This window comes from Crocodylus siamensis, chromosome 3 (genome assembly GCF_052110815.1).
Source record: "Crocodylus siamensis isolate JL-2025a chromosome 3, ASM5211081v1, whole genome shotgun sequence".
In the NCBI taxonomy this organism is placed as follows: domain Eukaryota; kingdom Metazoa; phylum Chordata; order Crocodylia; family Crocodylidae; genus Crocodylus; species Crocodylus siamensis.
Window position 1 is genome coordinate 83860914 of NC_143397.1, and position 21767 is coordinate 83882680.

General features: G+C 42.5%; 1 protein-coding gene across 4 annotated transcripts in view; it reads right to left on the reverse strand.

Moving 5' to 3' along the window:
* NTRK2 (neurotrophic receptor tyrosine kinase 2) overlaps positions 1–21767 on the reverse strand; it is a 324818-nt gene that overhangs the window by 210804 nt on the left and 92247 nt on the right. For all 4 annotated transcript variants that reach the window (XR_016441261.1, XM_090038645.1, XM_090038644.1 and 1 more), the window contains 2 exons: positions 12898–12998; positions 12047–12146 (listed from right to left, as the gene is read on the reverse strand). Coding sequence is in view for 3 of the 4 variants with exons in the window: in XM_090038645.1 (XP_089894771.1) it covers positions 12047–12146; positions 12898–12998 (201 nt within the window). In the remaining variant the exon portion in view is untranslated. The remainder of the gene's footprint in view (positions 1–12046; positions 12147–12897; positions 12999–21767) is intronic.

Below are 21767 nucleotides of genomic sequence, written 5' to 3' on the forward strand. Positions count from 1 at the left end.
TGAGTAGCACACAAGCCTCTCCATCATGTCAAGGTTGTGATCCTTGGGAGCCCAAGACAACTACAGCAGTGCTGAATTTCACAGTAATTCCTCATCCTCAGGGAACATGAGAAATCTTGCAAGAAAATTAAGTCTTTCAAATTTTTTACTAAATTTCTAGAATTGAGAAATGAAAGACTATGAGAGTGGGGACATGCCAGATCAAACGAAAGTATAAGGTATTGCAAATTCTGTTGATGATGCCCCATAACACTTCCAGCACACATAAGGATTTGAAAGGTTCAGTGAAGGTTCAAATAAAACTTGCTTTGTTTTGTTTTTTAACCCCAATTCAATTTCTGGACCTCTTTTGTTTTCCTTATTCACCCACTATTAATATGAAGCACATTTAAAACAGTCATTCCCCCCTCCCTGCAATTTCATACACAATTTTATATACACAGGTAGCTTCCAATGAAGTGAATACAAGTAGTATAAAACAGTTGTCAGGAGAAAATCAGAAGAGTCATATACCTCTATGATCTATAAATATTAACCTCCTAGTCCAAGGTGAATATTTTTGTGGTGTGAAATTCAGTACTGGATACTTTTACAGAGGCACAACAAAAGGACACTTCACTATAATAAGATTGTAGTTGTCTGCCAAAGGAACTGATAAGTGGCTGATATTGCCAGGCATTTAAAAATGGAACTTTTAGAACCAATCTAATCTTGTTTTCCAGAATCCAGATTTAGCATAGGGATTCCCAGACTTGTGAAGGATAAAAGAACTTGGACTACTCAAAGACTGACAGAAAATAGGGGACCTCAATCAACAAATACAAAGAAGGACTCTATGATCAGAATTTGAAAAAACTAAAAAGGTACAGTTAAGGAACCATCAAACAAAGAACTACTCTATAGTAGAAAAGCAGCTGAACAATCTCTTGATAGGCACAGATCAGTATCCCTTACTGATGTTATTCAACAGAAACTAAATTAAAAATTAACTACATTTAAACAGCATGTGTTTTGCTATAACCTTTCAATATTACTCTATGTAGCTATATAAGGCCCAAATCCCAGGCAGTACCTGAAGAGAACAAAGGAGAACTCATAATGTGGGGGCTAACAACATGTGAAAAACCTTTATGCTCCCCATAACCTGAAATGAACAACTGCTGAGCCAGTTCCCAGGTCCCAATATAGAAGTATAATCCAAATTACAACTACTTCCAACAACCCACAAGGGCCCTTCTACAAGCTGGGCATTGCAAAGGTTTACTAACCAAAAGTCACCTAGTGTCCACCAGACAGGCCCTGTAACCCCAGTGATTTGGACGGATGTTTTGTAGAAGGTGGTATGGTAGCCCAATTCCACCCAGGGTTCTCTTTATACAAGAAGAAACCTAAAATGGCCTGGTCCCACTGGGTTTACATCTCTTCTGGAGAAAATCATACTTAATTCACTGCAGAACTGGGGCCTTTTAATTTTTTTTACAATTAAAATTTATTTTCCCCATTTGCTTCCTCTATTCGAATACATTTTTCCTTCTTTCAAGAGTGTTTCTCATTTTGTCTGGTGTTATAGTGTAACATTGAATTACACCCTGTACTTTTTCTCTCTTTTCTTGCCTCCTTTCCCTGTTCCTCTCTAATTCCTTCTGGGCCAGATTTGTATATGTCCTTATATGTCCAAAGGACCAAGGACCTTTCTTGCACTGCATGACCTGGGTAACAGTAGGTCATATTTGCACCAGTGCACCCATTGATTGAACTAGGACTCTTTCCTCCCTACACCTGGCAAGGCTCAGACCAGCTCACAAGAGGAACAAACAGGTAGGAATTAGGAGAGGCCCAGAGTCAGTCCTCCTTCCTCCTCACTATGCTAGAGAATGTATGGAGGTGGATGTATGGAATGTATGGAGCCCTCTGCATACTGGAAACTCAGAAACTAAGGCAGAATTTCCCTTCAGGCCTTTTTGGGCAGGTGGATACATAGCTCAGACATGGCTCGTCGCTATATACAATTTGCATAATCTAGGCCTAATTTCCCCTTTGGTCTTACACATTTTGTGTACTTTTACACTATTTGAATGAGTGCATACTCACCTCAAGGTAGGGACTGCATAATCAGGATTTTTAACATTCTTCCACCTCTCACTGTGTTCCCTCCTAATCTCACTGCTTCACTCCTGATTCCAGTTCTGGTCTCCCTCCTTTTTCCACCATATTTCCACTAGTACCCATCACACTCGTATTCCCCAACCCCAACATCAACTTGCATGCCTTCTCCAAAACAAATCATGTGTTCACATTTGGTTTTCCTGTATTTTACTTATAAAAAGCCACCAGAACAGAGAAAAATCCACACTGAAGTTAATATCCAGCTATACAATACTTTAGGCTATCAAATCCTCCAAGACAGTCACCTAAGCCTCCATTCAGTCACTATTGAGTTTTAATTTAGTAACTGCAGAAGATTGTAGAGAATATTCTCTCACATCATTTACAACTCCCTGACTGCAGAGATCTAGTCACTCACTAAATCCCCTGCTATGTGCTGAATATCAGCCACTGGTCTGCTCCTGCTGTTTCTGAACACTATTACAGTCTTTGTCTATCCTTTACTTAATCTAACTTGTCAATGTAATATCAAACTTAGCAATGTAGCATCAAGTAGCAGGAGTTGGCAAAAGAAAACTGGTTTTGAGATAAATGGCCCATTTTCAAAGTTTTAACAAGGGAGAGGAAAGGATAGAGTAACATTCCAACAGAGATAGGCCTAGAGAATTATAGAAATAAATTAAGGGGACAGAGTCTCTCCTTCATCATACCTTTATAAAACAGCTGATGTGCTAAAATTTCATATAAAATCCTTCAGTTGAATATATTTTCTAGAGATCAACTGACAATACTAATAATACGTAACATAGTTACCATACAGTGCTTTACACATCCTAAATGATTTAAAAACATTAACTAATTTATCTTGCAAATAAACATCTTCATAATACCAAAGGGGAAGCTGAGGTAGAGTGTACTGCTAAAAGCCACAATGATACTCAATGACACAGATGAAAACAGAGCACTGATTCTCAGGCTTTTTAGACTCAGGGCACCCTATGGAAAATGCCAGTTCTTAGATTTAACTTGATTGGAAAAACCACAAAGCAATTCTTGTTGCAAAGAACTCAGAAACACCACAACAGCTCAGAAAGTTTTCACTATGATTTCCTGGTTTATTTTGTGAATGTTTCATTGTGGGGTACCTTTAAAACTATCTTGCTACAACCGAAACAGAGCAGTAATGCAAATCTATGGGCAAAGGAAACACACATATGGAATTAAAAATTGAGTTTAGGAACACATAGCAACTTATCTGTCATTACTCTTTCATGTATCCATTCTACTCTGCAATAAGTGAAGCTAAGTCATGGCAGTTCATGCCTGAATAAAATAGTATCCAAATTACCACAGTTGATCATTTCTTTATTGCAGAATAGACTGACCGTATTAAATGGTTACAGTGGAACAGTTTTCTGTGTCATAAATGCTCTCCCCTCCTCCTTTTAAGTCAGTATAGTTCTATTGCCTGCAACCTTAAGATAACATCAAGATCCAGGTGATATTTGGCACTGCACACTTTTGATTATTTTTACAACTTGCATGATGTAAGCATGATGTTCTTCTTAAATCACACACAACTCTCACCATCAGCATACACATGTAACTAACAACAATATCATCATTATCAAAGCCCTTTCAAGACATTGAGGGATTGATTCTTACTCCACCCCCATCATGCAAGTACAACAACATACATATTTACCTCCATAGTATAGGTGAGGAAGCAGAGGAATGGAGATGTTTGCTAATTTGACAGTCATGCAGCATGTCAGAGCACAGAAGTGAACTCAGACATCCTGCCTCTGAATCCCATATTTTCACTATGGTTCCTCTAAATTATTTGGCACATGAGACAGAAAATGTCCAGTAAGGACATTGCTGAAGGCATATTTCAGATGCATAAGCTTAAACATCTAATTATGCTTTATAAATTCCCTTTGCTAGGAGGGAAGTGCATAAAGCTTTTATTTCTACCTGGCTGAGAATCAGATGGAGTAAAGCACTTTCATTTTAATCCCATTCCATACATAAAACCCGAGTTTTTCCATAGCCCATAAGAAGCACAATTGCTTAATCCAAGGTTACAAAAAGAATAAAAATAAATTTTATGCCCCCCACCCTTTTCCTAACAGTCCTTAATCCTCGTATTTTGCATACTCTTGAGTTCTCCAGAAAGAAAATTATTGTGTAAGGTACAGGCTTTATGTTGGAATAAAAAGCTTTTTGCAGTCACATGAAAGCTGTGAATACCATCCCCCACCAATGTACAAAAAGGAATATATACGGTATATATAAATGGGAACATGGAGAGCATCTGCAGTCTCCTCTACTCAGACAGATAGGGAGACAAGGAATTCATCTTACTGGCACTGAATATTCCTTCCAAAGAAAATGCAAAAAGCCCACATATAAATGGACATATATACACAACAGAATAATAAAGCGACCTATTCTGACCTGAACAGACCCATTATTTAAAGTCATATAAATGTGACTAGTTAGGCAAATGAGGGTTAAAGATTTTTAGCTATAATGGATGGATAACACATTGTGTCAGAGAAGCTGTTACCAGAAGTGCTGAGTGAAAATACTGCTGATTTAAGGCTGCTTTTATTCATATATCCATATAGCATTCCTTACCCAAACCAAAATACTCTAAGATAAATGTGAAATATGTCACAACCGAAGCCAAGTTCCTAGCTGTCTTCTCCTGTATTCTCTTTTAGAGATAAGTATGAAATGTATCAGGAGTTTGACAGCAAAAGTAATACATTAATGTAAGTAACACAGACACAGTGAAAGAAATAGTCATTTAAAACAGTGGACTGTGTCAGTGTCACTGGAAGAATCAACAGTTTTACTTCTGAAACTGAAAAGAAGACTCAAGGTCTAAAAGAAAGGTTAAACACTTCACAAAAAAGTTACAAGAAATAAGAAGGTATTTTCTGACATTTGCAGGCATGACATATGAAGGCATGTTGGACTGATATTGTTTAATCAACCCACTTAAAAGTATAAAATCCTTACTGATGGTTTCAGCTATGAATGTACGTGTAGAAGCAATCATAGACTACTTGCACGAGTTTGAAGAAAAGGTTGAGTACTATGTATCAGTTGTTATAAAACGTAAATGATGTATCTGTTGAATTCATACCGTATTGTAATCTGCTTAGATAGAAACAAATTTTCATACCTAGACGCAAATTCTTATGCGACTGTATAAGGAACAAGTCATTAAAAAAAATTACATTCCCTATTTAGAATGCAAGAAGTATCTTGAAGAGAGTCCGATCCAAAAGGAAAAGTAACGTTTGAGAATTTGCCACCCAACCTCGTAGACTTGAGAGCTTTTCTGGCCCTGCTGAACAACTATGGCAATTTCAGAATCAATTTGTTCCTTTTTCTTTGGATTATACCACAACATTTAAAGTACTGGCAGCAGCTTCTTACACACACACACCTCAAAACCCGAAGGAATTAAACATACATATGCTTCTTTCAAGTTCTGTCATATTTTATTTGTTATTTTCTTAAAAGGAGGAGAGGGGATTAGGGATTTATTTTCCTTTTTGGTTCCAATAAAATCTACAGCAGCTCAGTTTGCCTCTATTACAAAGCTATTGTGATGCATTTTTCTCCATTTCCCACCCCCTGCTAAGATTCTTAAAAAGTCCAGTCACTGTCTCTCAGCTGTGTACATTTCTTTGTCTTACTGTGATCTTGTTTCTTGTTACTAAACAACTCCCCCTTGTTTGTAAAAAAAAAAAATGAAAAAAAGAAAAAATCAAAACATATTCAAACTGTCAAGTCATTTTGTAATATTATCTGAATCTAATTCTGCCTCAAACCTAAACCTCTAGGTTTTGCCAGATCACTGAATGCCATCAGAGATTTCTTCCTTCCTTGTCTTCCCATTCTTTCCTATTATCACCTTGATATTTATCAGACTTTGCAAAATAGGAATGCAGTTATTTCCCACCTGGTCACTTTATTTGCCTGTCCTTTCCAACAGCACAAGTAAAACACAGAACTTCAGGAGCCTGGAAGGATTCTTCTGGAAATCCTCCCATGAGAGAGAGGAGAGGATGAATTCCTGCCCTCTCTTCTCCATTTCCCTTTCACTCTCCCAGTTTTATCAGCTGAATATAGCTAGATATACACACTGGATGGGAAGATGTGTTGGCAGCCCTCACCAAATGTCCAACAGAAGCATTTTCACATCCTTAAGCAAGCACATATGCCAAGACATTGCATGAAGGCAGTCCGCAGAACCTGATGAACTAAGATATTAATAAAAGCTTTCTACAGCTACACTGCAATCCCTCCTTGTGAATGTCCGAAGGCCTCAGTTCTTTCAGATCCAGGAAAACTAAAGGCTAGGACAAAAGTGCTCACATTCACAGCCATCCACAGAAGAGAATGGTCTTTACAAGACAATGTATGGCAAACAGAAGGACAGGTTTGGTCAATGTTATGAGTCACATTTACTGAATGCAGTGCTATCAAAGTACAAGACAAGACCCTTGGGAGAAACAAGGAGACTAGCTGCGTATGGTTCAACACAAAACCTAACCTTAACTGGAATCTACTTCATTTTTTACCTGCTCTGTTTCCAAATCTGTTTTTTCATCTATTTTACAGCAGTGTCTTATTGCTAAAGGGTTAACAAAATGACATAAAAACCTTCATATCTACCATCGTCCCAAGTTATATAAAGATGGCATGAAAACACTAAATGCAGTAGAAGTATATTTTATACAACTTTTGACATGTCTAGATATAGACTAACCAATATACAGCCCACCAACTGATTCTATCTAGCCCACAGGTGGGCAGTGCAGGCAGCAGCTTGGGATCTGGTCTCTGGCACTGCAGAGAATGCTGGTGTAAGCAGCCCTTTTTGCCCACTACCCATGGTCTACCCCAGGTGCTAGGACCATCCAGTAGGCACTTTGCACCTGTGCCCAGAGGCTGCAGAGCTTCCCCAGCACTTCCCAGCAGGTGAAGCCCAGGTCCTGGCCCCATCCCTGCCTCCTGTCTTGCATTGTGCAATGCCACAAGCCAACCTAGCCACCTGCCATTGCCTGGCAGCAGCCAGTATGATTCCCATCCTGTCTGCCCAGGTAAGGCTGCACACAGCACCCTGGGTCAGGAGCTTCTCTTGGGGGAAGGGGGACCCCCCAGGATGTAGGTAGGCACAGACTGCATAGCCCTGGCAGGCAACTGGGGCAGGCTGAAGGATGCTGTTGAGCTTTCCCAGGCTTTGTGGGTACAAGGGTGGACAGGAAGGCATGGGGGGGCAGGTGGCTCTTGGGAAGCAAGTCAGAGCGCAGGCTGAGGCAAGAGTTCCTTTGTGATCTGGGGGTGGCTGGATGGTGTCAGGGCTCTGCTGGAGGTGGAGGCATCCTCCCTTGGCCGAGTGTCTTGTCTCTACATACACTACTCAAAAACACATATATCAGAACAAAAAATATTTTTTGAAATGAAATTAAAATAGTTTATAGTAGATATTTGATTTTTAGCATGATTTGTTTTGTATCTATAATTTGTTAAATTATTACCATTAATTTTATGTGTGCAGCAGTCAGTAACACAAAAACTTGTTAAGCGGCCCTTCAGCCAAAATAATAACCTGCTCCTACTTTAAGCCATAGCCTATGGTGCGGGCTATATACAAGGAAAGAACTCTGGCAATGGGAATGCACAGAGGCACTGCACATGAAACAGGCAGTCATGCCTGGAAGACAAAGCGAGACTTGAGCATGGTCTTTGCAATTGTTCAGCACAAGTTCCCTTCAGAAGCCACTTGTTCTGCCCTACTATGCATTATCTTACCCACTCTCCCCTTTATGGGAAATGTAGCATCACCTCTGGTCCTAACCATACAACTTATTCTTTGACTATGATGCTGCAGATACCGGACATAATCGAGGATACTTTCACAGCAGCACTCCTTACACAGGGTTATTGCAAGTAGAGTTATTGTCTTTAGAGTTCCCACTCCATTTTACCTCTGACATTTATTTCTTGCATTCTAGTGGAAGAAGGTTTTGCCCCTTTGCACAGGACAGATACAATGGAAAGCACTGTTAACTGTTCTTTACTGCCTGGCTTGCTTGGGTTCTTTTTTTTTTTTTTGCCTTGGATACTGTTTGAGAAAGGGTACGGGAATGTTTGAGAAGATGATTAAGGTAGTTGTATTATTATATTATCTTAACATAATTAAAAAAAAGTAAAAGCTCTGCATGTACCAGTGGCCTAAATAATACAGGAAGCTCCCCTCTCATGAATGCAAAGTGTTTTTGGAGCATGATTTTGGTTGAATGGAAGATTCACCATGTTTAATAGATATTTTCTACAAGAAACTGAATATTCTCTCTTCTTCCCTACTAAAAGCATGTACTAAAGGAATTGAATATTAACTTGTTTTCCTCACAACCCAACGTGTTTACCTTTCCCTATTGTACTTCATCATACTCTTGTTTCAAGCTTTGTGGTAGAAATAGGTTTATTTAGAGATTTCATACATTTACAGTATCTAGCATATTGCTGACCTGATCCCAAAATGGGGCATCTAAGTCTTCACAGAATCACAGAATCATAAAGAAGTAGAGCTGGAAGGGACCTCCAGAGATCAGAAGACTACTGTCAACCCTGATGCAACATAAACCTAACACCCTAATCTGCCACAGGTAAAGCAGGGGAACTGTGGTGGCCAATACCCTGATTCTATGAAATATCAATGTATGCTCAAGAGATCCTGGGTAGCCAGGGGGCCATGCCCTCAACTAAAGAGGAAGGCAAACCTCTCCTGTAGTCCATACCAATGTAACCATGAGCTAAAATTCCTTCCTGACCCCAAATATGGTGATCAGTCTAACCCTGAGAAGAGAGGCAAAACCCTTACCTTCCTTGGTCCCAGTAGGAGCACTGGCACACCTCAGTTTAAGTCCCCAGCCTTGGCTGTAGCCAACATCCAATGCCTCTGAGGGAGGCTTAAAAACACCTGACATGTAGTAGAAAGGGGGGTCGGGGGAACCAACAAAGCCCAGGAGCATAGGAAATACCAAGCCCTGACCAGTTGCTGTTCAACTTCTTCTTGAACACCTCCAATGATGGCCAATGCCACAACTTCCCTAGGCAGTCTATCCCACTGCCTCACTGTTCTAAAAGTGAAGCATTTTTTTGGATACTCAATCTAAACTTACTTGGCTGCAACTCCCAACCATTGTTCTGTGTCCTCCTCTCTGCAGCCACAGAGAAAAGGTGCTTTTCTGCTTCTTTATGGCAGCTCTTCAGGTATTTGAAGACTGCTATCGTGTCCCCTCTTAAGTACCTTTTCCACAAGCTAAACATACCTAGCTCCTTCAGTCTCTTCTCATATGACATGCTTTCCAAGCTCTTTATCATTTTTGTTGCCTATCTCTGGACACTCTCTAACTTCTCCACTTCCTTTTTAAAATAAGGAGCCCAGAACTTCACACAATACTCTAGATGAGGCCTAACTAATGCCAAGTAGAGAGACACTGTCACCTACCATATCTTGCACCCCATGATTCTATTGATGCATCTCAAAACTACAACCGCCTTTTATGCGGCTGCATCAGACTGAAGACTCGTATTGAGCCAGTGATCTATCAAAAGTTACAGACCCTTTTTCATAAGGTTGTCATCAAGCCAGGTGTCATCCATTTTATATTTTTGTTTTAGATTATTCTTCCCAAGGTGTAGCACCTTGCATTTGTCTCCAATTAATTTCTTCCTTTTAGCTTTAGGCTCCACTTTCCAATCTGCTGAGATCCTTATGAATTGGACTCACATCCTCCAACATGTTCACAATCCTTCCCAGTTTTGCTCAGGAAGCTTTATATGCCAGCATCCAGATCATTAATAAACATGTTGAACAGCACTGGGGCCAGGACAGATCCCTGTGGGACTCTACTTAAAACATCCTGCCATTCTGACATGGACCCATTGATAATTACCCTTTGCTTGAGCTATTGAGCTAGTTATCTATCCATGTTATAGTAGTGTTTTTTCCACACCTACTATAAAACAAATAAAAACACTAATGATGTTGATGATGATACATCTAAAAAGTGTCTCTGGAACTCTAAGCTAGAGAGGGGTTCATGCTGGTAAATTTAGGTTTGGATGCAAAGGGTTATTTGTACCTAATACTAATTAATCATAACCAAGGATAATTTATCAATACAAATTCATTGACAGAAAAGCTACCTGGAAAGTGAAGAATAAACTTTCTATATTTCTTCCAGTGGGGAGATTTTACTTTCTAATAAAGAACTTCGTAAGCCACTAGTATAGTATTTAAAAGTTCATTTAGGGCCCAAATGCCAATGATATCCCACCACCCCTCCCCTGCACTTTGGCTTCCACCTTCTTCTGCTTTTCCAGTATAACCCCAGTCCTTTCAGTCTTAAAGAAAGGGTAAGCAAAGGTAGCTAAACTGCAGCACATGTACTGCAAGTGGTACAGGCAGACTGCCTGCGTGGCATGTGGCAGATCATGGTGGGGAGGGCTGGCAACACAGTGGAAGATATGGCAGAAAGAAGAAAGAAGAGCAGCAGATTGGGCAGGGAGCAGAAAGCAGAACGGCAGATCTGATGGGAAAGGAGATTGGAGTGGCACTTGGGAGAGCATGAGACTTAATTTCTGGCATACCTGTCAAAATGGTTGGCCCCTACTTCTGTACGTCATCTTTCAGGTCTCTACAACTTTTGGGGGGGCCTTTGACCTAAATATTGCAGCTCTGTTTCCAAAATTTCCAAAATGCCTTCCCACATCTTTCATACTACCCATTTTCTGCCACTCACAATGATTCTCAAAGCTAAAGAATGAGTTGTTGGGTAAAGGGGAGCAGGGGGGTTTTTTGTCTACTATGTTGGCCCAACCACAGTTCTGCCCTACCTAAATCTCATCCACTCCAGGAATTCTCCCCTGTAAAGAAACCCCAGCTCCACTGAGAAATAAGAAAAAAATCTAAATAAAACACAATGTCATGGTACAGACAGGACCAGTTAGATAAATGCCATAAGTAAGATTTCATAAGACTATGAAAGATACTAGTGATATGGGCAGAAGAAATCATAGGACAGAAATAAGGAGACAGGTAGCCTAACTTGCTAGGACTTACCTCTTTCACCAGAGACCCTCAGCAGGACATCCTTTGGTCCAAGGTAAAATACTCACTAATAGTCTACTCTCCCACTAAGATTACAAACATCTTTTTGAGCTATAATTCCTCTAACATGTTTGCATACAAGCAGAAAATGGTACATGGAGTGCTACTGCACCAAAAAATATAAAATAAAGAGTCCAGAATTTCACTCTCCAGGTGGATGTGTGCTCTTGTCACCTCTCAGACAGTTGTTTCAAAAAATACAACTTCCTAGGACATCCCTAGGATCTAGAAGAGGTATTTAGTTCATAAGCCCTAACTTGATGATGTGGCACTTGCCAGGGTACCTCCTTTTGTTGTGGTTTATTGCTGGATCCAACATCAGAGGGAACCTTGAATGGTATTTGGAATGACCTACTATATGTAGTATTAGATAAGTTTCCAGAACGGCACATCAAAGTAAGTTACTTTTCTTAAACAGGACCAGATTTTTGTCCACCTGCACTGTATAATATCTTCTTACCTTTCATCCCAAACTTCGGCTTTATTGAATTAGGCTGCAAAAACCTGGACAGTAACAAACAAGTTGGAACACAGTTTTGGTCCAAAGCCCTATATTTCTGTATTTTTCAGCCTCTCTCCTTATTTGCTTGCCAAAAAATGGAATAATGTGTGTGATGACATTTTTTTCTAGCTAAACTTCATTATTCAGGAACCACGAGACCATGATATGTGCTACTACAACCCATGATAAAAAAGAACTCCTGTGAGGAAAGTAATAAAAGAATCCCTTCTTACCTTTCATCCCAAACTTAGAGTGTCTTCCAAATTTCAGAATAATGAGCATTATCACTAAGCCAGTGCACACCAGTGCTGCAATCCCCACCACAACATACACCTGAAAGAGAACAAGCACAATTACATTTGTGGTGTTATGATGAGCTACCCTCAATGACAATCAACATTTATATGGAGTAAACAAGTGAGGGAAAGAGCTTTTCAACTGGAATGATGTTTTCCTCAGATATAAGAGAACAAAGGGTGGGGCACTATCTGCACTCTTTCCCATCCTATGGAGAACAGAGATTCAGACACCTGCATAGCATTACCATCCTCTGTACTATGGAAAGAAACAGAAATGGAAGGAGGAAAGGCTGATGGAAGGAGGAACCACCTCAGAGAAATGTATGTCATTTGCCCTTCCACTATCTGTCTTATGAAGCCTAATTAGAAAAGATAACACAGTCCAGAGGGTATTAACTTTTCTGACTAAGCCTTATTTTTTACCCATTATATACCTGAGGATCCAACACAGACAGCCAACCCAAATGAGGGCCACAAAGAAGTCAAAAATCTAATATTATGTAAATAAAAACTCCCCATGAAAGCATGGTCTTGACAAAAAATGGTAATTAAAATTAGTTGTGCAGAAGTTGGAAGCAAGCTAAGTATTGTACTTAGCTGAACAAAATCTTACTTTCAAAGGCACACTGTTTGGTTTTATAGACAAAATACAACAAAACAGCTTTTGTATACTGTTAGGCTAGTGTCCCGTTATCAGGAGGCAAAAAACCACTCCAGAGATTCATTAGTTCTACAGTCAGAAAGTCTGCTAAATTAAAAAACCAGGAAATAATGTGTATACTTACAGTGATGCTATCTTCATTCTCTGTGTTGATAAAACCCGTAGAAGTGATCTGATTACTGTTATTTGTGGTGTCTCCAATATCGTTAGGTGTGGTTTCATAATCTTGGGAACAGGGGGGAAAAAAAGATTGCCTTTATAGTTTCATAACGATAGGAGGGGAAATGATACTTAAGTCTTCATAAGGTTGCAAAGTTTTCAATAACGAAGAGAAATCCGAGTTCTTTGTAAGAGATGCATTATTTCTATTGTACCATCTGAGATTTTTTACTCCAGATATTTTAAATCAATATTTTGAGGCTTCTGGCCTTAAAAAAGAGTTTATTATGTTTCTCTTTCAACTTCATACACCCATTACTTGTTTATATAAGAATTCAGAAAATAGAACTGCAATAAAAAATCCTGAGGGAAGTGAAATTTAAAATTAGGCAAACTCTTTTCCTCTAAATCCATGAAGATCATATGTCTGCCCCCTAGATTGAGCTGCTTAATTTTCTATTCATCAGAGATAAATAAGGCTGTTTTAAAGTTTACAGGCTCCTCCTTTCATTTTTGAGAATCCAGGAAAAAAAAATTTTGATGGGTCTAAATTATAAGAAAAACAGTTATTTCACACCTTGATGTTAAAAAATAAAAATTCTATCTTGTGTATTTGTGAAACAGGTAGCCAGCTTCTATTACAGATGATGCATTAATTTTCAGAAAAGTCTAGGTTTGACATATCTGAAGAATATTTTAAATTGAAATTTTAAATATTCTCAGATCTACAAAAGTAATTTTACTGAAAGACTTTGGCCTAATAAAGTATAATTATTTGAAAAGTGTATGCTGCATGTACACAGGATGTGATTTTCTACTAGAATTATTCTTGATCAAATACTTATTTATATCTAGATGCCCAGGCACTGAAATAAAACAGAGCTGCATTTTTTCACAATTATTATAAACTGAAATATATATATACATAGCATGTCTATTTCACTGTGAGAGTGCATGGGGAAGGAGAGGAGAGGAGAAGTCGAGGGGGGGAGAATGTTCACAATAAATTGAATCAGCAAATTTATTATGATGGCAGTTTCAGCAGGATTCGATTTATAATTAATCACAGGTTTCTTTATTTATACTTTGTCCAAAATCAACAAGAAATGAAATGCAAATAACCTGTAAATGAAATTTGGATTTGAAAATTGACCTATAAAAAAGCAAATTGCAGTGATATAGTCATAATCAACAACAAAATGTAAGTGGAAAACAATGCAATTACATATTGTTGGGCTGTATTTAAGATGCAAAATCCTAACCTAGGATCCCATCTCTGCAGTCACTTCTTTACATTGGTGGGTTGCCTGAGAAAAAAGGGAGGGAAATCTTCACATCTGCTCCAAGACAGCAACTGAGGGCCTCAAGAAAATGTCTGTATTCCCTTAAAGTCCCGAAAAAGATAGTGCACCCTTAACACAGCCATATTTGTAAATAAACCTATTACCAAGGGGGGGGGGGTCTCTTAACTGGGGCAGGATCATGAGTGATGTTTCTAACCTCAAAACTGCCATGGGGGAAGGGGAAGGTCTGCATCCTGGTGGATGTATTTTCTCCAGGCTCATGATGCCATTTGAGAGCTATCACACAGGCATGCTGATAACATGCTGTGCTGGCCCATTCAGTTTTTATGCACATACACTTACACTTTCTTCCAGAAAATCACCCCATCTACCACATATGGTTAAAGAGCTGTTTGGCATGGTGCATCTACATGGTTGTTCCTGTCACCAGTTTAATGTTCAATTAAGACTTGGCAGGGACAGAGCAATCAGACCAAGTGTCGAATATGCATATCTGGATCTATAACATACAAACTGTCCAATCCTAATGAATACTAAGACATTGTGTGTGCCAGGGCATTCATTATCTGTGCTTGTATGAGAATCACAAAATCATTTCCTGAGTTTTTACTGTTTGCAATCTCAATCCTAATGCAACATTAAGGTCATTTTCCTCCCTTGTCTACGTACATATCAGGGATCAAATTGTAGAGAAAGTCCAAGGCTGCAGCATTTCTTAGATTACACAGATTATACCCTGCTTTCATTCCCCATCTGCACAAGCAGTATGACAACCAAGAGCTGGTGACATGCAGACTGTCAGTTAATGTCAGGAGCATTATTGTCTTGTTATGTCACAACAGGAGAACGAGCACTAACTTTTCCATCTGTGAAAAGTACCCAGACACTAGAATAGCAGCAGATCCAATCAGCGCAGTATTTTTCTGGATTTGGAATCTGGCTTCCTTTACAAGTAAAGTTGTTGAAGTTACCTTTAACTTCTGTATTTTAGTAATGTTCTATACAAATTGCCTGAATAAAGGCACAGTAAAATAGACTAATACAAAACTGCAAGCTGTCTCTACAAGATAAACATCATCTTCAGAAGGACAAATATTGCCTTAATTACCTGCAGGAACAGAGGCCAGGGTGTAACAAACAGTGGCTGCATCTACATGAGACACTATGTTGCTGTAGTGATGAGCTATGTCATCGTAGCTCATCACTATGGCGATGGAGCATCGAAAAATAACTGTGTGCTGGCAAGACTGCAATACTGGCAAGTACAGTGGAGTCATTTAGTACTAAATGACTGCACAGTACCAAATGCACATGTCGGGGGCACATGTTGACATTCCCAGTATTTCCCAATTACGTGTACCCTTCCTTCTAACAAAAGCCATGGGAAAGCATATCCTGGGGGATTAATCAGAAAAAAGTTTTCTAGTGCTTTTTTGTTAAATGACTCTGAATGCAGTACTGCATTAGAATGGGTAAGAGATAAATGAGCTCACTTTACCACATTAGTGTTGCATTGCCACTTCCTGTTGAAGGATTGGGAATCAGATAAATTCATGCTTGAATTAAAGCGAGATTTTCAAGACCTCTTATGATGGGTGAGGTTTGCAAACATGTGCCCAAGAATCATCTAGGCAAAACTGTATCAGGAGGAAAACCATGCAATTATGCAATCATGCTTTAAACTCGGCTCATTGGGGGAAAGGGAAGATGAGGACGGAGGAAGTCTTGGACCACTAAATGAAGTGTCACCCACAACAGCCCAGCCTAGACCGATGACGAGCAGAACAAATACCCAGGTAAGCAGCAGGGGCCCGGGTAGTACTGAAATTAGGGGGCCAGTGCACACATCTTCAGGAGGCTTCAAATGCCTCTACACAAATGCTCATAGTATGGGGAACAAGCAGACGGAACTTACCCCCCTGCTAGCTGATGCCAACCCAGACATAGTGGGGCTCATCGAAATATGGTGGGACCCAACACATGACTGGTCAGTGAATATCAAGAGCTATAGGCTGTACAGGAGGGATAGGACAGGGAGGAAAAGTGGGGGTGTGGCACTCTGCATCAAGGAGAAATACACATCCTCAGCGAGTACCACAGGGTCAGAGGAGAGGCACACTGAAGTGCTCTGGGTTAAAATACAAGGAAGTTGAGGGGAAAGGGACTTAGCGGTGGGGGTCTACTGCAGACCACCCAACCAAGGGGAAGAGCTAGACCACTCATAGAGGTAGTTAAGTCAAGGGACGTGGTCATCATGGGTGACCTGAAATTTCCAGACATCTGCTGGGAAGAGCAGTCAGTCAGGTCTGACCGCTCATGTAGATTCCTAGCTGAGATACAGAACCTCCATCTAACCCAGGAGGTGCACAGCACCACCAGTACAGATGACTTGTTGGATCTAGTCCTGGACACAGGCGATGATCTGGTGAGGGGTCTGTGGGTGCTCAACCACCTGGGTGACAGTGATCATCGCCTGCTGGAGTTCACCATCCAGAGCAAGGTGGCAAAGGCCTGCAGCAAGGCAGCAGCCCTGGACTTCAGGAGGGTGGATTTCAATGAGGTATGGAGAATAGTTGGGGATGCACTGAGGTCCTGGAGGGGAGAGGAGTCAGGTGTCCAAGAAGAGTGGCCGTTCCTTAAGGAGACGATCCTCCAAGCCCAAAGGGAGGTAATCCCAATACAGATCAAAGGGGGTAAGAGGGTGCAAAGGCCCCATGGCTCACCAAAAGCATACGGGAATGTCTCCTAGCTAAAAAAGAGGCATACATCCAATGGAAGGGAGGAGCCATCACCAGGGCGGACTATACCTCGGTTGCTCAGGGCTGCAGGGGGGCGGTCAGGAAGGCTAAGGCAGAGATGGAACTGGGACTAGCTACCCAGATCAAGGACAGCAAGAAGTCCTTTTTTAAATACAAAGGGGGAAAAAGAAGGTACCAGGTAATGTGGAGCCTCTGCAAGACAGGCTAGGAAATCTGCTCATCGCACCAGACAACAAAGCTAACTTATTTAACAATTTCTTTGCCTCCATTTTTCTGAGCAGAGACTAGGTCACACCCCACACCGGGACCCCCCGTAGGCCCTACGGAAGGTGCACCCATGCCTAGGGTCAGTGAGGATCTAGTCAGGGAAATTCTGGAGGGACTGGATGCATTTAAATCAGCTGATCCTGACGAACTTCACCCCAGAGTGCTGAGGGAATTAGCAGAGGTCATTGCTTAGCATGGCTTTACAAGCACCCATAGTGCTCTGGTGTGGTGCCAGAGGACTGGAAATGTGGTTCTCATTTTCAAAAAAGGGAGGAAGGAGGATCCAGGAAACTATAGGCCAGTTAGTCTTACCTCGATCCTGGGTAAGTTTTTTGAGAGAATTATCCTGGCACATGTCCGCGAGGGGCCAGCAGGGGAAATTATGCTTAAGGGCAAACAACACAGGTTCATTAGAGGCAGGTCCTGCCAGACCAACCTGGTGGCCTTCTATGACCAGGTCACAAAATTCTTAGATGCAGGGGTAGCAGTGGATGTAGTCTTTCTGGACTTTAGGAAAGCCTTTGACACTGTCTCTCACCCCGTTCTCATTAAAAAAACTAGGGGACTGTGGTGTCAGCACCTACACAGTCAAATGGGTCACTAACTGGCTGGAGGGCTGCACCCAGAGAGTGGTAGTGGACGGGTCATTTTCGACCTGGAGGGATGCGGGCAGTGGGGTTCCGCAGGGCTTGGTCCTCGGGCCCGCACTGTTCAACATCTTCATCAGCGACTTGGATGAGGGGGTAAAACGCACCCTGTTCAAATTCGCAGATGACACTAAGATGTGGGCATGCTAGAAGGGAGGAATAGGCTGCAATCAGACCTAGACAGGTTACAGGGGTGGGAGGATGAGAACAGGATGGGTTTCAACACTGACAAGTGCAAGGTACTGCACCTGGGGTGGGGGAAGAACCAGCAGCATACCTACAGGCTGGGGAACTCCCTTCTCATCAGTGCAGAGGCAGAAAAGGATCTTGGAGTCATTATTGATGCCAAAATGAACAAGGGCCAACAGAGTGAAGACGCAGTCAGGAAGGCCAAATGTACCTTGTCATGCATCCACAGATACATCTCAAGCAGATCCAAGGAGGTGATCCTCCCCCTCTATGCAACACTGGTCAGGCCGCAGTTGGAGAACTGTGTCCAGTTCTGGTCACCGCATTTCAGGAGGGTTGTGGACAACATGGAGAGGGTCCAGAGGAGGGCCACCTGCATGATCAGGGGGCAGCAGGGCAGGCCTTATGCAGAGAGGCTAAGGGACCTGAACCTGTTCAGCCTCCACAAGAGAAGGCCATTTACAAACTAGTCAGGGGGGACCAGCAGGCACTGGGGGAGTCCCTGTTGCCCCAAGTGCTACCAGGTCTGACTAGAAATAACGGTCACAAGCTGGCAGAGGGTAGACTCAGGCTAGACATCAGGAGGCGCTACTTCACTGTCAGGGTGGCTAGGATCTAGAACCAATTTCCAAGAGAGGTGGTGCTGGCTCCTACCCTGGGGGTCTTTAAGAAGAGGCTAGATGAACACCTTGCTGGGGTCGTTTGACCCCAGTACTCTTTCCTGCCATGGCACGGGGGCGGACTTGATGATCTGCTCAGGTTCCTTCCGACCCTACCAACTATGAAACTATTAATGGGTTCTTGTGCATGTGATTACTCAATTTGTGCACAGAAATATATGAAAGTATATGCATGTACTTTGACCCACTCAGAGGTGGAGTATCAACTGTTCAATACCTTCTGCAGTCATTTACACCTGTGCCACCTGAAGGTAAACAACTACCAAAGCAAGCCAGGACTTTCTACCCACTTGATGCCACTGTGACTACAAAAGTTATCAAACAGCAAAGACTAAGCATCCCAGACTTCAAAGTCAGTGTGTGCACAAAAAATAGGCATCACATACATAACCTACAACAGCACATTCTTCATAAACACAACAATCATTTTGTGACAGTCAAGCCTTTTTGTGACATAGTTGCTCCTGATGGCCTGAAAGCCTGAATGTGAGCTTCGGAATCAGAAATACTAGCTGTGCATTTGATTTCCTGTTTGGCCTTGGACAAGTCACTTCAATTCTCTGCCTGTTTCTCTACCTATGAAAATAGGTATAATAGTTCTTAGTCATCCACACCGTGGAGATGATGTATGGATTAATTATTTGAAGGATTAATGTCTGTACAAAGCTTGGAGCATGGGAAGTGAAACAGAAATGATAAATATTATCATTGCCAAAAAAGACATCTTGTGTCCCATACTAAAGCCCTTTATTTTCTTTTGCAGGTCAGCACTTCCGCTTCCGGTCCCATCTTTGAAGCAATTAGGGTAGGGACAGAAGTTACACATAAACCGGGTTAAGTGATCAGAAACTGGTTTAAACCTGTAACAGAACAGAAGCTTAATGCACATACATTAGTTTCAAAATAGCTGAACCTGGTTTAAGACAAACCTGGTTGAATGTAGCATCAGACTTAACTGATTTGGGTCAAACCGGTTTATGAAACTTCTGTCCCAAACCCCTTCCTGGTTCAACTTAAATCACAGTCCCCAAGCATGTTTTGCAGCCCTTGGCAGAGCTATACTGTCTACTCCAGAGAGGAGAGCTGGCTCCAGCTCTCTGTTTCTTAGCTGGAGTAGAGAGGGCTGGCTGACAAGGGTGTGGAGTGAGGCGAGCACAACTGGGGGTTAAACACCCCTTCCACAGCTCAAACTTACTGCTGGCTGCAACTGTGGTCTACAAAACCCAGAGGCACCTGGAAGCAGTTAGAGGAGCAACCCTGTGGAGTCCTGATGCTGTGAGCCAGGACTGCAAATCCCAGAGACCTCAGGGGCACCAGGAAGAGGAAGCAAACACACAGCCCATGCTGACTAGATGCCAGATTGCTGTGCAGTAGTGCCTCCCAGCTTCTGACCTGAGCCACTGCAGGTATGTGGTTGCATTTCCCTAATCAAAGCTAAATGTGTGTTCACTTCTGTTTCAATTTAATTCTGCAGCTTAGACTAACCTGCAAAGCCTGAATCAATTCAGCTTTGGGCTTTTGGACTGTCTGTACTTAGCCTTAATCGTGAAAAGGTTTGGAAGCTACCACATGCAACACAGAGTTGTAAAGGTCAAACTCATAGGGACATATCAAATCCTTCTTTAAAAGGATTCACTCTGCACAAAACTGGGGGGTAGACACTAAGTACAAACAGTTAAAAACCCTGAGACTGAACTGATTCAAACTTTGCAGGTTCCTGTAAGATGCCTAGATTGAACCAATTAGAAAATGATCTGATGTTCACTTTTCAAACCTGAAAGGCAACCAGACCCCTGCAGTAATCCATACCAGGAGCCAGGGGTGTGCTAAAGCATGCCTCCCAGCCTGACAGCCATGGTAGAGAGCCAGGAGATGAGCAATTCCCCCAGCCATGCCCCTTCTTTAGGCTCCAGCCAGCTGAGGAGTGGGTGTGGGGGGAACTGTCCAATCCTAAGGGAGGGGAAAGGGGATGGGGGAAGCCCCTGGTGGGGCATTTCTCTTTCTCCCCCTGCTTGGAGCCCCCTAGCCATGTCCCCTCCTCAGTCCAGGCCAACTGAGGAGGAGATGTGAAGGGAACCCCATCACCCTGCACTGGACCCCCAGCTAGGGTCTTCCCAGTGCAAGAGGAAGGGGGGAAGGGAGAGCAAGTTGCTTCTCCCTCTCTCCCCTTACTCCCCCATCATCCAGAGCCAGATCCAGGCCCATCACCTAGCCATGCCCTTTCCTTGGCTGAATGGTCAACTGAGAAGGGAGCTGGGGAGGGGAATGCCCTACTTCCCATCTCCTGACCCAAGCCAGGCAGTGCTGAGTGCATGGCAAGGGAGAAGCCCACAGTGGAAGCTGCTTTTCCCTCCTCCATTCCCCCCTCACCTAGCCCGCCAGCTGAGGAGGGGGGCATGTCCCAGTGATCTCCCCAGCTCCTGGCTTAGGCAGGGGGAGTAAAGCCCCCACTGCAGGCTTCCCTACAGCTGGGAACCACGGCAATCCCTCCAGCCAGGCCCCTTCCTTGGCCAGCAGGCCAGTTGAGTAGGAGTGAGGAGGGAAGGGCCCCCTCACCCAGCTCTAGACCCCCAGACAGGCTACGTCCAGCACTGGGGGGAAGCCCACAGTGGGGGCCATTTCACATTCCAGTGCCTCCTCAGTCAATCTGCCAGCTGAAGATAGGTCATGGCCCGGTGATTGTCCTGGCTGCCAGCTGCAGGAAAGTTCACAGTGGGGGCTTTATTCACCTGCCCAACCTAGGAGCTGGGCCAATCATCCAGCCATGCTGTCTCCCTGGCTGCCAGCTGAGGATAGAGTGGGTGGGAAAAATGGCCTCAACTGCATGCTTCCCTCTGTGCTGTGCACAGCCTGGCCAGGGATCCATAACCAGGTGTGTGGGGGGAGGGCTTTCCCCCACTCACTCCCTCCTCAGTGACCAGCTGACCAAGGAGGGGGTATAGCCGGGTGATCACCCTAGCTGCAGGGAAGCTGCCATCAGGGCTTTACT